Source organism: Lotus japonicus, chromosome 1, assembly GCF_012489685.1.
Source record: "Lotus japonicus ecotype B-129 chromosome 1, LjGifu_v1.2".
Taxonomy (NCBI): Eukaryota; Viridiplantae; Streptophyta; class Magnoliopsida; order Fabales; family Fabaceae; genus Lotus; species Lotus japonicus.
Window position 1 is genome coordinate 92,670,625 of NC_080041.1, and position 17,326 is coordinate 92,687,950.

At 37.6% G+C, this 17,326-nt stretch overlaps 3 protein-coding genes across 10 annotated transcripts; 2 read left to right on the forward strand and 1 right to left on the reverse strand.

Annotated features, from left to right (window-relative positions):
- The first annotated feature begins 233 nt into the window (after window positions 1–233).
- On the forward strand, window positions 234–6,772 carry LOC130727851 (RNA pseudouridine synthase 2, chloroplastic). 6 transcript variants are annotated; one of them, XM_057579113.1, is made up of 8 exons: window positions 234–629; window positions 1,800–1,943; window positions 2,521–2,760; window positions 2,888–3,090; window positions 3,579–3,657; window positions 3,936–4,111; window positions 4,224–4,404; window positions 6,495–6,772. In XM_057579113.1, the coding sequence occupies exons 1-7, from the start codon at window positions 276–278 to the stop codon at window positions 4,354–4,356; spliced, it is 1,329 nt and encodes a 442-aa protein (XP_057435096.1). In that variant the 5' UTR covers window positions 234–275; the 3' UTR covers window positions 4,357–4,404; window positions 6,495–6,772. The 6 variants fall into 6 exon arrangements, 5 of the variants coding, with proteins under 5 accessions (XP_057435096.1, XP_057435097.1, XP_057435098.1 ...); XM_057579114.1 differs by having other exon boundaries at window positions 253–629; window positions 6,505–6,772; XM_057579115.1 differs by having other exon boundaries at window positions 253–629; window positions 4,224–4,361.
- LOC130727852 (probable prolyl 4-hydroxylase 3) lies at window positions 5,581–13,253 on the reverse strand. Of its 3 annotated transcripts, XM_057579120.1 has the most exons (9): window positions 12,857–13,253; window positions 12,649–12,724; window positions 12,014–12,111; window positions 11,811–11,908; window positions 9,992–10,121; window positions 9,702–9,889; window positions 9,280–9,368; window positions 8,722–8,743; window positions 5,581–6,684 (listed from the first exon to the last, which is right to left on the reverse strand). In XM_057579120.1, the coding sequence occupies exons 1-7, from the start codon at window positions 13,051–13,053 to the stop codon at window positions 9,295–9,297; spliced, it is 861 nt and encodes a 286-aa protein (XP_057435103.1). In that variant the 5' UTR covers window positions 13,054–13,253; the 3' UTR covers window positions 5,581–6,684; window positions 8,722–8,743; window positions 9,280–9,294. The 3 variants fall into 3 exon arrangements, with proteins under 3 accessions (XP_057435103.1, XP_057435102.1, XP_057435101.1); XM_057579119.1 differs by lacking the exon at window positions 5,581–6,684 and having other exon boundaries at window positions 6,879–8,743; XM_057579118.1 differs by lacking the exons at window positions 5,581–6,684; window positions 8,722–8,743 and having other exon boundaries at window positions 9,083–9,368.
- A 1,061-nt stretch (window positions 13,254–14,314) lies between these two features.
- LOC130727854 (pentatricopeptide repeat-containing protein At1g20300, mitochondrial) lies at window positions 14,315–16,339 on the forward strand. Its single transcript, XM_057579121.1, has one exon. The coding sequence runs from the start codon at window positions 14,514–14,516 to the stop codon at window positions 16,041–16,043; it is 1,530 nt and encodes a 509-aa protein (XP_057435104.1). The 5' UTR covers window positions 14,315–14,513; the 3' UTR covers window positions 16,044–16,339.
- Window positions 16,340–17,326: the final 987 nt, after the last annotated feature.

Consider the following 17,326-nt stretch of genomic DNA (forward strand, 5'->3'; position numbering starts at 1 on the left):
TGAACAGTTCCCCTTTCCATCATAAACATAGAAAATTAAGTTCTCATATGTGTTTTTCATCAATAACATATCCTCCAATCCATCCCCTTTTGACCTCAATAGAACATAGGATAAAAAGCCCATGCTCCGGATAAAAGCCCATGCTCCGGATAGAAGCCCATGCTTCTAGTTCACCTCACTGAACCCAATTAAAACACCGTCGTTTCATCACTCCCATAGATCAGTTTCTTCTTAACCATTTGATGAAAAAGATAACGCCGCGTAACTGAATAGAAATGATACTACTTCACTCCAGTGGCTATTGCCGCGTTTCCACGCCAAGAGCATTCAAATTCCAAACACCACTTTCTCCTTCACTCCTTTTCTCTGCAACCAACTCCAAATCTCGTTCCGCCATTGCAAGAGCTAGTTCTGGTTTCGCCGATAACTCCGACTCCGGTGACGGCGGAGAGCCAAGGGCGAATTACGCCGGCGTGCAGTTGGAGGAGATCGTCGATAACAGAATCGGATCTGGAAAACCTAGACTCGATAGTTGGATCTCTACTCGCATCAATGGAATCAGTAGAGCTCGCGTGCAATCAAGTATCAAATCTGGACTCGTTCATGTCAATGGCCGCGTTGTTAATAAGGTAAAACGCTAAAACTCAACGGTGAATCGATTCTGAAGCTCTTTTCTGCTTTCGTTTTGTATGTTGCTGCGTGGAAATGTGGAATTGCAATTACATGCCTTAAATTTGAGAAGTATGAGTCTAACATACAGAACTAAGTGGTTATTTATCATGTGAAATCATACACTGACTCGTACACTGTTAATTTGACTAAAGTGATACAACATTTTTTGTACAAGTTCATAAGATATTTACATGAATTTGTATAATAGTAAGTAGCAACATGAACAATCTTATTAAATCATGTGATGTACTCAGATAGTCAGATCAAGAATTTGAAACAGAAAATTAGCTGGATTTAATCCAATTTAACCACTCATATGAACAAGAATTTAACACAATTTACAGACCTACATAACTTATCATAGATTCCTGCCAATAGGTCAATATTGCACTAGGGGAAGAGTATTCATTTTGAAGTTAAGTATTCTAAGTGATTGTCTTGTTACTCTTGTACAATTGAGGAGTGCTATATGTTACGAATGCATTTGACAAGAATCACAGGAATTGCTATGATCAGACAAAGAAGGAACGATAAATTGATTAAAAGTTGCAAGTTTTGGCAAATAAAAGGTTTATATAGTTATTAATATCTCAAAAGTAGAATTCTTTGGTTTTGTATCATACCAATAATCATTTCTCTGTACAATTATAAGCATATACTCTTCACACCATTAACTTAAAATGCTTTCCTAAATTATTCCTCACCTTGTGTTTGGTAAGACTCTATCAAATCATAATCTATAATCTATCATATCAGTATATCATCCATTGATGTCAATAACCAGCTGTGTTGAATGATTGATGTATTTTGCGTTACATATTCAAAAGGGAAAAAAATAATATATTGATTATGAGATGATTCTGAAACATTCTCGTCTTTATTTTTCACATACTGGTTTTTGTTTGTTTATTTCAAGAATTGGAGTATTAACCAGAGCATTTTGCTTTATTGAGTTGTTATGAGGTCAGCGTTTTTTATTAAGTAATCGTTATTTTTATTTTCATTTGAAATGACTTGGGTCCTTTTTCTCTTGGTTGGTGTCAATATTGTCTGGCCCTTACTTCTTAATTTGTGGTTGAGCTGCATAGATCGATTACATCAGCTTTTAAGTGGTGATGCTTGAGCAGGTTTCTTTCAATGTCAAATCTGGTGATGAGATCAAGTGTACAATTGCTGAGTTGCAGAGTTTGAGGGCTGTGCCAGAAGATATACCTTTGGATATAGTTTATGAAGATGAGCATTTGCTAGTCATAAATAAACCGGCACACATGGTAATTCCAAGCCTCTAGTTCCAAGTTGTTTTTATCTTGCTGAAATTATCCATGTGCATAAGGATATTGTGGACAATGTGAGCTTCTATCTTTAGGTTTAGAAATTTATTTGTGTTAATTTTTAAACCGTCAGGAGCTGTATACTTGATGATTAAATTTGGGATTTCAAAAATAATCATGTGTAAGGGATTTTTAAAATAATTAGCTCTGTGCTATCAGGATTTCTTGTTTTTGAAAATTATTTTTCCTGACCTTTAAATGAACCCATTGGCTGCAAAAGCTTGCTACATGTCAACATGTGCTTGGCTCATTTTGTCTGTTCAACTTATTTTAGCAACACCTCTGCCTTGTTTCCCCAACCTTCCATCCCCAAAGAAAAACAAGAAAGGAAAGTGTAGAAAAAGATGTGAAGTTGCATTAATCTGCGGGAATTTCTTAGCTGTTAAGTTTGTGGAGTTTCAGTTTCTATATTTCTTAATCAATTGTTCTAATCATGAAAGATTTTTTCAGAAGGCATAGTTGGATACGAACTCAAAATGCAGACATTGACCCTTTCATTTTTTGGTCTTTAACCTAGGTTGTGCATCCAGCACCTGGCAATACATCTGGGACGCTTGTAAATGGCATTCTTCACCATTGCAACCTTCCAAATGCTGAATTTTCTAACGAGGACGCTCTTGCATATACAGAAGATTCTGATGATGAATTGAATAGCTTCTTCCAGGCAAGTTCTTGTGAAGGGTCTGCGGCATCAATTCGCCCTGGAATCGTACACAGATTGGACAAAGGCACAAGTGGATTACTTGTTGTTGCGAAGGTGCTTCTTACATTTTCTCAAAATTTATCACAAGTTTACAGCTTCAATAAAGAATGGAAATATTTTGTGCTTCAAAAGTTTAACATTCACCTTTGCACTCTTTGTCATTTGTCTTCTTCCATATCAGGATGAACATTCTCATAAGAAATTGTCTGAACAATTCAAGCTACGTACTATCAAGAGGGTCTATGTTAGTCTTACTATTGGGGTACCTACTCCAGTTGCTGGGCGAATTGAGGTTGCAGTTGGCCGTGATCCTAATAATCGGATTCGTATGACCGCTGTAACTGGACCAGCTAGTTCCATGAAGGCCCGTCATGCTGCTAGTAGGTGATTTATCCTTTTACACTTTATTCATACTTAGTTATTTACTAATATTAATTATATTAGTTGTTTCTGGTCATATTTGACTATTGTGAAATTTAGAATGTATCAGTTAGAGACTTAGAGTATTGATATAAATGTATAATTTTAAATATGTGGGTCGTACATATAGAATTTATTATTCAGTCCAGGTGCCTTACCAATTGACTTTCTTGTGGATTTAATTTAACTTATGTAACTAGTAATTATCCATGACAAATGGCTAGAAGATATTTCATGCTTTGGGATTTTCTGTTCTTATAATCAAATGATTGAATTTAAAGGAAACAGTTGAAGATCTCACCTTGTAAAATCAATTTAAGTTGTTGGTCATTGTGCTGCTTTTGCTTTCTTCCACATGATGGAAGGCCTATGAGGTATATTTAATGTTTCATAACAAGTGCTACGCTAAGGACTTATATTCATCTAAAAGTTGATTATTTACCATATGTCAGGTACAAAGTAATTGAGACACTTGCTGGAGGAAGTTGTGCATTGGTTGAGTGGAAGTTGGAAACTGGGCGCACTCATCAGGTACTTTATGGTACTTAACTTTGGAAAGAAGTTGTGTATCATGCAATTCTATGCCGCACTATCTTATGAATCGTAAGTTTTAGGACTGGAAAAGAATACAATTTCTCATGTTACTCAAGAGATCCTGTTCTCTCCTCACTATACTCCTAATGACTCCAAAACTGATCCTCTTTTTAACTTACCAATATTTTGAAAAAATACCATCAAATGCAACTTTTTAAAGCATATTCTGCTACAATTTGCTATCGTATTAAGAATCCATATTTATTGCTTTTTAGATCCGTGCGCATGCCAAGTACTTGAATGTTCCTCTACTGGGTGATGAGGTATATGGTGGGACCAAAAGCATGATCATGTCACTGCTACGGCTCCGAACACCTCCAAGTTTGCATAGCGGAATTATGAAAATGGTTTCTGCCTTGGATAGGCCTTGCCTTCACGCATTGACTCTCGGGTAAAGATGATAAATGCCTATTTCACTTACCAGCTAAACCTTAGCTCTCATTCTATTTGCATAATTCACGAAACTTGATTGGTGTGTTTGTTTTTCCCTTTGTTTAATGTAGGTTTCAGCATCCCCATTCAGGGGAGCAGGTGCACTTCTCATGCCAACCCCCTGTAGACTTTGATGAGATTTTGGACCAGCTTCGTAAAATTGGCAGTGAGAAGGTTTCTTACTCAAAGCGTTCAAAATTCTAATGAGGGTGCGTGTAAGCCATTGGTCCCATTCATATTCATACATACCAGGTTTGGCCTTCGTATCCAACTTCTTGGCTGAACCTCTTTTTTCCCATCACAATTGTTAGTTAAAATTTTTAAAATACGAGGAACAACATTAACATGTTAGTGTAAACAGAATAAATATGAAAATTGACACCATCTAGTAATTTGCGGAAAACATAATTCAGATTTAATTACATTTTTATTCCTCTATTTTAATCAATGCGTGATTTTGGTTTACTAATTTCTTACTTGAATTCCATCCTTAAATTATTATAATCAAGTCTATCATCAGTAGGCATGGGTAGTTTGTTGTTGGCTGATTCGATGGGAGTCTCCTTTGTGAGACCGTAGGCTAGGGCTAGCCCGTTTTTTCTTTTCCTTTTTCTGCTTCTATTGCTTTCTTCTTGTACCAAAAAAAGTATCTCTTTACCTAAAAAACTTTATATCCTTATTTTTACTTACGTAGTTAGGGGTTCCTAACGAATTTGAGATGGAAAAATAAGGTTTGGAGAATTTTTTTTATGAACAAAAACTAATGGAGACTTAACTAAATCAAATAAAAATTTTAGAAAATTATATTTACTAAAATCTTTATTGGCAGGCCAAAAGCGCATATAAATATAAATCATAATAAAGGAACAAAAAGTGTGCCTAAACTTATTATTTAGTGACTTTGAAGCAAACAATCCGTTGATATGTGTGAGTATGTGACATAGTTGATCACTGCATGTTCAGAGTAGTTGAGTGCTTGATCTTGGATTTGGGTATTGTGAATTGAGAAAACAAGTTTTATTCTCCTAAGTGGGCTTTCTTTTTAACTTGATTCTGAGTACGGAAGAGTTTCAATCTATGTTGCATGGATACGGGTACGGGGTACGGCATTTTTTGAAAAACCAGGGTACAGGTACCTCCAGTTTTATATATATATATATATATAAATAGAAATAAAATGTTTTCTACCACAATATTATTAATTAAAAATATTAAATCTCCTAATGGTCAATACTTATATGAAAGACCAACATAAAAACCATCACAACCTAATGAAAATCATCAAAAGAATATGTAATACCTTAACATATATCTTCAAACACATACCGTCATAGATAATCTTAAGATTGAAGAAACATAACATAAGATTGAGTAACATTGAAGAGACATAACATAAGATTGTTCAACATAGACAGTAACACAAATTAAAATAGTGCAAAAGAGACAATACGATTGGTCAACACAACAAAACAATTAAACGATAGATTGTTCAACAACCAACAGTACAAAATCAAAGCTCTCTCAAACAGTAATGGTGTCATCATTCCCTTCTCCATCATCAGGGAACAAAAACGAGGTAGTTTTGAACAATTTTTTTTTTAAAAAGTATCCGGAGTACCCACGGGCGTACCCAAACCTACCCGTGGCGTACCCAAAAGCGTACCCCAGTTTTTTTTTGGGTGGACTTGGGTACGTACCTGGTACGTACCCACGGCGTACCCGTACCGGGTACGTACCCGTTACGGGTACAATGCGATTTTTGGAGTACCCGTGCATCATAGGTTTCAATTGATTTTGCATATTGAGAATTTTAAATTTGAAAAAAAGAAATCTAACATTGTTTGGTCGGGTTTTTTTCTGATAAAACAATTAGTTTTGAGGAAGTTAAAATTGTCTTAAAAATATTTTTAATTTGCATATTTTAATAAGCCAAAAAATATATAAAGAAACTTTTTCGTAGGTATGCAATATGACTTCTATAATAATTTCAGTCATTGTTTAATAATAGTGTTGATATATGTATTCCAATTGTCCTACACTACCTAGTATCACAATTGTCCTGCTACCTAGTATCACAATTTTTAATTTGGTCATTTTTTTATAACTTTTTTTCAAACCAGTTATTCGTAGAGAAATGGTTCCTTTGCTTAGCTGTGTATATGATCAATGAGTTTACATGTAATGTCTCAAGTGGAGAGTTTAATTTTACCTACAAAAAGTATTCTCTTTGGCCAATTTGGAGTTTTAAATTCGGCATCTTATTAATATTACAATGTGCATCTTAGTACATCGCATATGGTGTTATATGTAAGTTACATATAGTATTTTACTACATTTTACAGATCTTTGCAGGCCAGTCTCAAGAAGGAAGCGACTGAGCTATCATCTAGTTGACGGCTTTTATTCCTTTTACCAAGCAAGCAACCTGACATAGCAATTCTTAAGGGAAAATTCAGGGTCTGAGTATTTCAAGCAATCTTGATTTGAGGAATATCCCTCAGCTCCTTACATTTACTTTACCTCGCCCCGCCCCTTAAGAAAAGGGTACATGTACACATGTTAAGCAAATGTACATCAAAAGAATTTAATCAGTTTTAACTTAAATTTAATTTTTCTTCAATGTTTATGAACTTCATTAGAATAATGGTATGAGACTATGAGTTAGGGCAAATTGCGCTAATGGTGCTATTTTAAATGAAAAATGAAGTGATATGATTGGATGCGTATGTAGAACTCTTTTCAATTCATTTTCAAAACATGTATGGCATGTATACAGGCAACTCTTGGGCTTAGGCCCCTCTACATTATCCAAAAAACAGAATATACCGTTAACTCAGTATTTAATTTAGAAATATATACATATCATCGTCGTTTGAAACTATGAAAACATACGGTTCCCACTAGGGTGGGGAAGTAAGAAAACTGGTCCACCGGTGGACCAGGATTATACACCATTGGATTTAGGATCTAAGAATATTCTTTGGAATGAGTGGCTAGGATTCATTTATACTCAAAAGGGTAAAAAAGTAAACATAATCTAAAGACTAGAAAGATATCCTTGGCTACAGTAACCACCGCCGTATCCACCCTCTCGATGACCACCACTGCCACCACCGTATCCACCTTCACAACGATCACCACTGCTATCGTATCCTCCTCCATCCCAACCTCCTTTCCACACCGGCGACCTCAACCTCTTTTCCACACTGGACCTCAGGACGCAGATCAGGGAGAATATCTAGGGGATGATGCAGATCTACGAGTACACGACGATGGAAGCGGAAGATGAACTCAACAAAACGCCGATCTAGGAGCAAGGGTTTCAGGTGAGATCGGAACCCAGATCTACAGGGAGAGAAGAAGAGCTTCCAGGATGTGATAAAAACGCAGCAAGTATCATCTCGACCGATCGAGAAGGTGGTGGTTCACCCGCTGGTGCTCCTGAGCATCGTCGACAACTACAACAGAGTCGAAGTTTCCAACAGCTTCGACAATCTTGTCAACCTTTGCTTCACTGATTTGCAGAGGGTCTTCTAGTTCTCATCTTTTTGTTCCTTTTTGTCAGAAGCAAGAAGAATTTAGAAGAAGAACATATTTCAGACCTCACTCTCTGATTTCACTTCAGGTACTCCCATTTTCCATCTTCACGTGACCATCTTTTGGGATTAATCTGTCAATTATATCTGCAATGGTGAACGGATCTGGGTCTGTGAAATTTTTTCCAAATTTCTTGTCTTTTTTGTGTTTGGAACTGAACCCTTCAATTGGATCTTTGGCAACAAGGAGTTGCGATGCGGTCAGAGGAATTGATGTCTATCTGGTTCTGAAAAGTGTTGCTCAGAGCACTGGCTTCGTTGAGAACTTGGTATATGCCCATGTCCCGTGAATCGTTCCGTTTAAAGGTAACTCTCTGTTTGGGATTGGGAAACTAAAACCATGGCATACTATTAATTGGCTTTGCTAATTGCTTCTTCTATTGTGAAATTAACTCTGTTTAGCTTCTGATCTGGGTTTTTCTTCTTCTTCAAGATTCTTCTTCAACCTCTCTCTGAACCCAACCCAGTAAAAATAAATTCCAGTAAAAGGAGTTGCGATGCGGTCAGAGGAATTGATGTCTATCTTTATTTCCAGATTTGGTTGATGCTTGATGGCGGTGGAGGAAGGGTTGTCGATGGAGGCGACGATGGTTGGCAGAAGCGGTGGTGGTCGGGGAGGCTATGAGAGAGGGGGGAGTGGGAGGGAGAAAGAGAGGAAGAGGTAATATCTGAAATACCCCTGGTCCACCGGTGGACCAGTTTTCTTACTTCCCCACCCTAGTGGGAACCGAAAACAAAAATAGCAATTCGTATCATCAACTGAAATTACTCTCCTTCCGCATCTCTCTTTTCTCTAGGATCCGCAATGCAAAGATTATTCGTGAGCTAGGGGAATGGATTTTTTTCAGCTACACGGGGAAACTGCTGGCATATCTAAGTGAAGTAAAATGTCACTAGGTAGTATGTAGCGTAGTAATGCATCGAGTTTGAACAAACCTGTGTTTTTCCAATAGAAATATTATGATTTACTCACCATGTAATAATCCATGTGTATCCTGCAACATAAAATCATTAGGTCCTCAAATGGTATTTAACATGAATATTAAATGAAGAAGTTCAAGGATCCAACAATCACAATTAGGTGCTCCCGTGAGACAGATAGAGTGATATCAGATGGGTGCTTGCGAAACAAGGATAGGAAGTTTTTTTGACTTCTGGAAAGCATTCAAGCTTAAAGATTTTTTGTGCAGTGTTTAATTAGTATACAGTGATTATGTAAATTGTAAACAATTTTACACAAACGTCCAATAACATTTCCATCTTACCTTTTTAGTCTCTTATTTTAATTTTGTTATGATATGACAAGATAGTATGTATGTTTGTGTAGCTGTATGTTTAGTTATTAAACTCAATTACAATTACATAACTAGGAAGTACATCACTAAACACATTCAATTATTTCACAAGACAAATTAAATGGCTACACTGCAATGGGTGTTCAGGGACGAGTTCTCATTTAATTTTCGATACAAAAGTATCTTTAAATTTTTCACCCTGAGTTTTAAGGCTTAACCTAGGTCTCAAGCTGTACCTGCGCAGGCGAGGCTCAAACTTTGTACTCCTCAAGATGCATCCACTTCGTTGAAGACCATTTATTTCCTCTAATTACTGGGCAACCACCTAGAAGCAAAGATAAATTAATTAACTTTACCAATCATAGCTTTCCTGAAAACAAAATTAACCTGCGAGTAAAAAATGGTATGTCCGGTACAGCTTTTAATTTCCACTGAAAAAGAAAAATAAGTTAAATGACATGGCAATAATGCTGTCAACATAAGGTCTCTATATTTATAGAGGGTGGAAGTAGAGGATGCATGCAGAAGATTAAACAGCAGCAGTATATATATGGCCCAATCTGCAACCTATATGCAGAAAGAAGACTAATGGATAAATGTGGTCAAAATTGAGTCAGTCTGAACCAGTGACAATTTTGAATACTTTCTAAATTCTAACCATGTAAACTTGATGGATCTAGTGTGGCATCTGGCCTTATGCTCCAAAACAGCAGAGCATCACCCCTTTTTGGTTTCACTGATAGACCCTTTTTAGCACATACAGATAAATCATTATACCATGGCACAGAACTAAAGTTTGCCTTGGCAGCAGGAAATATGGTCTCACCACCTTCTTCAACATCTGAACTGCATAAGAAGCAGAAAGAAACGTCAAGTAAAATCGTCAATACACCATCCATCACAACGCACAATGCAAAACCAATAGTTGAGAAGAGAATAAGAACGTACAGGTACATAAGAACTGTAGCAATACGTTGGCCTCCATTTTTAGTGTTGAACTCATCAAGGAAGTAATCATAGTGAGGTTCATATTTCTGCCCAACTTCATAGTGAAGAACCTGAAGTCCTTCTCCATTCTCTGCATATTTTAAAGTTGATCAATAGTGAATGAGAAATAATATTAAGTATTCAATCACATCAACAGGTACAAAGTGCTAACAGAAAAATATTAAAATTGACAATTACATAGGTTTTAGAGCTACTTTAGCAGTGATGCATATGATCTTGTAATTACAAAAATTAGCATACATATGATCTTTGTATTTTTTACTTCCCAACTACATATTACCTCTCTGTCATATGGTTACACAGGTTTCATCAAAGATTCTCTCATTTACTCTTCCCTCACATGGAATCTAGCTAGAGCCTAACAAAAAGTAAACCATATTTTATGCGTAACCAAGTGAACTTTTTTCCTGGTAAATTGTATTTCACTCTGGTTTCCAATCATTCTCTTCCACAATGTTTTTCCAGCAACATTTTCCGGCCATGTCTTCCACCATTCACCATTTGCCACTGTCAATCAACATCTATTACAGTCTATGACCCATGGAAGTTTCATGAACAATGAGGGGCATGCACCTCAACTCCACATTGTTGTTTTTCTTCATCATGATCCCCAGTGTGCATGACAACCCATGGATTTAGCGCTACAGTTCAAGAGCAAAGTATGACAAAGACGGAATCTAACCACACCATTTATCTATTACCATTCAATCCAAGGGTGCATTTACACCATCATGTATACCAATGACATAGCCACCACAGGGTTATCACTTATCAGCATAGCATATCTCAGGTACAATAACATCTTTGTCACCATTTTCAAACAAAAGATCTTGGAAATTTGATAGTTCTTGGGACTATAGGTGGACAATCCAGGGGTGGTATCATGATTTCCCACAGCAAGCATGCCATGGACATCCTAAAGGAAACACTCTTAAAGCTTGTGGACTCCTATGGATCCAAATGCTAAGCTTATTCAAATCAGTGAGAGTATCAAATCGAAGAAGATAACAATGATTAGTTGAGAAAGTTAACTACTTCACAGTCACCCATCCATTTATCTCTTTTACAACCAATGTGGTAAATAACTTCATAAATTCACCTTGTGCAGAACATGAGAATACAGGATTAAAGGGGTTCTAGGCAAATGACTTATCTATCAAGACAAAGGTAACACTCATTGTTGGTCAGGTTATCTAGGAAAAGGACTTACTTAGACGCAAACAATAAGTTTAAAAAATATGCAAACTTATACATCATTAACTTTATTATGACAAAGTATGAAATGTCCAAAATTGTCAACATGATAAACTTTTGTGTTTCTCTTAATCTACAATGGACTAATCAATTGCCTTTTGGTGGATTATCATACTTTTCCACCGCAAACCTACAAGGCGTTAAATAAATTTTTCAAAAGAAGAAAATAGACCAGTTTCATTCTTTAAATTTTTCTTTTCATTACTATAAAACTCCGGAGAAAGTAGCCATTGGCTCCATGGGCCATCAAGCGGAAGCCATATGGCATGAAAACTCATATCAAGAGAAGTGAGATACTGAAGTATGCTGGTAAATGCAAATCTTTAGAAGAACTCCTACAACAAATTTTATTTCTACTCAATGTGAAATGCAAACAATTAGCTGCATATCCATAGCGTTGTTGAGGCAGTCAAACATTATGCTAGTAAACTAAAATTAATGAGCAAAATAGGATAACAGGAAAGCGATAAGCCGGCAGATATAGGTATCACATAAGAAGTCATACCTACTGGTATGAAGGCAAAGTCAGCAATTCTTTTTTCTATAGTCTGGATAACTTTGTCCTTTCCTCTCTTCAAAAACATTCCTGAACTAGTTCGAACCCTACAAACAGCCGACATCTTGAGTAATGCAGTGCAACCAGTATCTCAACAAAAATATGATCAACAATGATTGGAATATTAAAAAAAACACGGGACAAAGGCAAACCTGCTTTCTACACTCTTTCCAGTCTGGCTATCAACAACACTTGATTTTGCCATGTGAGGTTTGGCAAGATTGATCATGTATTCACATTCTACTTTTGACTGTTCCAAAAGATAGCCAGAATTATAGCTCATTTTCATACAATATAAAATTCAAAGGCTTACAACAACTGCAAGAATCTAAAGAAGTAAATTAAGATCTCTTGCTAAAACTCTCAGTCTTTCAGCAAGTTCAAGTTTACCACAATCTAAATACTCCATTTCCATGTATGAATACCTGGATTTCCTTTCATATCAAACAAACTAGAAGAACCTAGATGTTCATCTAATCTGGTTTTCTGTGAATCTAGCCTATTCTTATAGAAGTTTCATTCATCAATTGCAGCTCTACAATTTTGCTTCACATATATGCAGTAATTTAGATGCGGCACAGCACTCTATTAACACTTGAAGAAAACATTGAAGGAACAAAATAATCTCAATCTCAACTGTTCCAAAAGGTGAAAAAAATCACGATCCAGGAAAAACACCGAGTTGCCTCAACTGAAAATTTGAATACTCAGTCACAGGCACGTAACGTAATCTCTAGTGATAAAGAAGGAAGAGAAACAGATCCACAAGCAGAGGACGAAAACTAACCAGGAAATTGTGAAAAATGAAAGCTCTCGGCTCCCAGGAGAGAATTTCGGTCCACTGCTCCTGATTCTCTTCCAAACTGTCACCATTTCCAGAAGCAACAAACTCAATTATCAAAGATTAAACACATTCATCTGAAGAATCTACTCAATGAACATACAAATTACAAATCAAAATCAAACAGAAGAAGAAGAGAAATCGTAGCAGTTACCTTTGAGAGGTTCTACGCCGGAAGGAACTGAGATCCGTGATCGGAGAATCGTCGTCGGTAGTTGGAAGATAAACAATGCCGAGTGCAAGGAGCAAGAGAATAACCAGTGTGAGCATGAAAAGCATTGACGCAACGAGCGTAACCGTCGACCATCGCTTCCCCTGTGATCTTGTATGCGTGAACTTTCCTTTCGCCATTGAAAAATTTGAAATCGAGTACAATTGAAACCGCTCCAAAACCCTAAGCAGATGAACTTTCAGTTATCAAGTTTTGGTTCACTCCAGTCGCTACTCTCTTGTTCACTATCTTCTTCTCTCTGTTTTTCAAATAAATAAATAAAGTGGAGAGTTCAATATATAAAACCAGAAATTGTCACGACAAAAGTGCTGTTGGTCGTAACATACGCGTAATAGTAAGCGATTAGTCAGAGCGGGTATCGTTAGCGATTAGACGAAGGTCTACTTTTCTTTTTCATTACGGTCAACCGCAACTCCAATTCTCTGGGCTTTGGGGTGATGGGCTTATGGGATATGGGCCCGATTTGATATCTGGTCCACAATTGCCATCTTCTTTCGTGCATGTTTAATACCCTACTCCGACTTTGACCAAAAACAAAAAATACCCCCTACTCCCACATCTATATACTTCTTTTTAAGGTTTTCTCACCGCTAACGACCATGAGACTAATCCTTTGAGGTTCGGAAATCACATTAAGTGGATATGTCTCTCCCAACAAATTTGCGGTAAATGGTTAAGGAGTTCAACTATCTATCAGTTGTGCTACACCTTGTTAGTCCACATTGATATACTTCATTTCCTCTTTTTCTGTTTCTAAAAATACTCCAATTACATCACTGTGGTACTATCCCTTAAATTATTTCCTGCATTTTAATTTGTGGTAGTTATATATGCTTCGCACTTAAAATTGCGGTGTACATTTTGTGTCTCGCATTGTACATTAGGTACATAGAATGCGGTACATTTTGGTGTCACCTCAAAGCGTGTTTTTTTCGCTCAAACTACCCCTTAGTCTTGTCTCTTAGATCATAAACCGACGGTGAGAGTTCAGCGGAGATGTGTTTTGGGCTTTTGAGTCTGTCATCAAAGACATCTTTTGGGTGTGAATAAGAGTTATGAAGAGGGTGAAATCGAGAGGGGCCTTTGATCCAAAGCTCATTAGATTATTGAAAGGTAGCCAGGTCGGACAATCAAACTTTAACTTTAGTAGGGAATTAAGTTGTAGGGATGAAGGAGGTTAGTTTAGAAAGAGGTTAATTCACAAACATTTTAGCTTGTTGAAGGAGGTTAGTTCAAACAACCCTCATGGTTAAGGGACAAAGGGAACTAAACTCTATACAACATTTTAGCTTGCTGAATAAGAAAAATCAATTTAGCAAGTCTAGAGTGTATTTTTGGAAATTAGGGAATATGGGATGGTGTTGTTAGATGTTAGGGTGGTGGTTTAGTTTTGCCCTTTAATCCAAACAGCTCTAACATAAAGAAAAAAGAAAAATTGAACCTAATACTCCGCCAACAACTCAGCCCTGCTTCAGTAACCGGAGGAAATGAACTGCGACTGCGCCTTCCAGAACCAGTTGTTGCTGTCACTCTGAACTGAACTCAAAGCACGTTAATCACCAACAACATAGTGTCATCCATGGCCTTCTTCGTCAAATCAAGTGTACGCTTGCACCGTTCCCTCTCACCCCTCTCACCCACCACTTTCAAACTATACTCTTCTCCAGCTTCACCTCAACATGACCTCATCGCCGAAAAGTTCCACACAGCGATCAAAGACCACCACCGCAAAAACCCTAACCCCGACGCCGCGCCACCCTCACCTACTCTCACAATCCCCGACCTCGCCCTCGAATTCTCTAGACTCTCCGCCGCCCACCCAATCTCCCCCTCCACCGCCCGCCGCGTCATCGAGAAATGCGGCGCCATCCGCCACGGGATCCCCTTCTACCAGTCCCTCGCATTCTTCAACTGGGCCACCTCCCTAAAAAATTTCCCCTCCTCGCCTGAACCCTACATCGAGATGCTCGACCTCGCCGGAAAGCTCCGACACTTCGACCTCGCGTGGCACCTCATCGATTCGATGAAGACCCGCGGCGTTGAGATAACGGCTGAGACGTTCTCCGTCCTCATCCGCCGCTACGTGAGAGCAGGATTGGCGGCGGAGGCGGTGCACGCTTTCAACCGGATGGAAGATTACGGTGTTGCCCCTGACAAGGTTGCGGTTTCAATTGTGGTTAGTAGCTTGTGTAGGAAGCGTAGAGCGGAAGAAGCTCAATCGTTTTTTGACAGTGTGAAGGACAGGTTTGAACCTGATGTGATATTGTACACTAGCTTAATTCATGGGTGGTGCAGGGCTGGGAAGATAGAAAGAGCTGAAGAGATTTTCAAGGACATGAAAGATGCTGGAATTAAGCCTAATGTTCATACTTACAGCATTGTGATTGACTCACTGTGTAGATGCGGGCAAATCACGCGTGCTCATGATGTTTTCGCTGAGATGATTGATGCAGGTTGTAATCCGAATGCGGTTACTTTCAATAGTCTTATGCGGGTTCATGTCAAAGCTGGAAGGACTGAAAAGGTCTTACAGGTTTTCAATCAGATGAAGAGGTTCAATTGTGCTGCTGATACTATTGGCTATAATTTCCTGATTGAGTGTCATTGTAGGGATGAGAATCTTGAAGAGGCTGTGAAAGTTCTCAACTTGATGGTTAAGAAAGGGGTTGCTCCTAATTCATCCACTTTCAATTCAATTTTCGGGTGCATAGCTAAGTTGCATGATGTGAATGGCGCTCATCGGATGTATGCTAAGATGAAGGAACTGAATTGCTTGCCCAACACATTGACTTATAATATACTGATGAGAATGTTTGCTGAGTCGAAATCTATTGACATGGTTCTGAAATTGAAGAAGGAAATGGATGAGAATCAAGTGGAGCCTAACGTGAACACTTACCGCATTTTGATTTTGATGTTCTGTGAAAAGGGGCACTGGAACAATGCCTACAAGTTGATGAAGGAGATGGTTGAAGAAAAAAGCCTAAAACCAAATCTGCAAGTTTATGAAAATGTTCTAGAGCTGCTGAGGAAGGCTGGACAGCTTAAAATGCATGAAGAGTTGGTGGAGAAGATGGTTGCCAGGGGATTTGTCTCTCGCCCTTTGTAGAAGCAGCTTCATCATTAACATCTATAAGCCAAATAAGAGAACTTTCTAGTAAGACTATAAAATGTTGGTATTATTTGCTAATTACTGTAAGTGATAGGAAATGAGGGTCTTATTATTTATTTTAAAAATTGTGTGCTTTATTCATTTTAGTTTTGAGGCTGGCATTAATTTTGTATCCTGATGATGAATGTTGGCTTTAGCTGATTAAGGTCCTGTATGAAGTTCTTTTTACTTGAACTTGATGGGATGATTTATAATTTTATTAATGGCAGAAATAGAAGTGTTCTTGAAGGAAATGGTTTGAGTGAATAATTGATATGTGTTGTTCTGGTTGCTGGTCAGGGTAATCAATTGAACACTCTGTTCTCTATTACCACTGCTATTAAACGCGTTCAAGAGTAAACTACATGTAATTTAGAATTTGATTTCAAACAACTGGTAATGATCGAATGATGATTAGATCGAAAGTTAACAAATCAGAAATATATATCAAGTCAAGTGCATAAACGACACCATGTGTTTTTTTTTTCATTTATCTCTAAAAATGGCGCAACGTGTTTCACAATTTGTAATGAATACAAATAATTGTAGTCTTTATCTGACCAAACATATCCCCACGTTGTTGACAAAATGAAATTAATATTTATCAATTCAAATGTCATAACCTCTCTTTGGAAGTACTACCAGTTTCTCACTTAAACCTTGGTCAACAATCCTAGATATATAAAGAGAGTCCCACTCAAATAGAAGAACACACGCTATCAAAATTCCAACCCTTTTGCTTGCAGCTTCTTCTGATCAATCTCTCAACTCCTGTCATGGAGATCAAACAACCTAAGCTCAGACGCAACAAGATCTTGAAGATACTCCCGAAAGCAACTCGAGCGCTAGCTAAGAAATTTCAAAACCATCCATTTAGCTCAGGCAGGGATCACAAATCAAGTCCAGAGAACAACGCAACCAAGTGGGTTAGGCTTCATGGTGGCATGGGATTTTCCAAACCTGTCGTACCCATGATTCCGGTTGAAGCTCGTAGAAAGCTAGAGGATAGTATTGGCGACAATGGCATCGAGATTTATAATCAAGAACCTCCTTCACCAGAAATCTCGTGCATGGGACAGATAACGTACAACAAAACAAATCAGAAAGAGCCAAGGCCAAATAGTATACAAATAGATTGAAGCTTTTTCAAGGGAACTCTCTCAAGTTATTTCAAGTTGAAACTTTATATTAAATGGGTGAGACTCTTTGAATATTTATGAAGAGAGATATACACAATATTT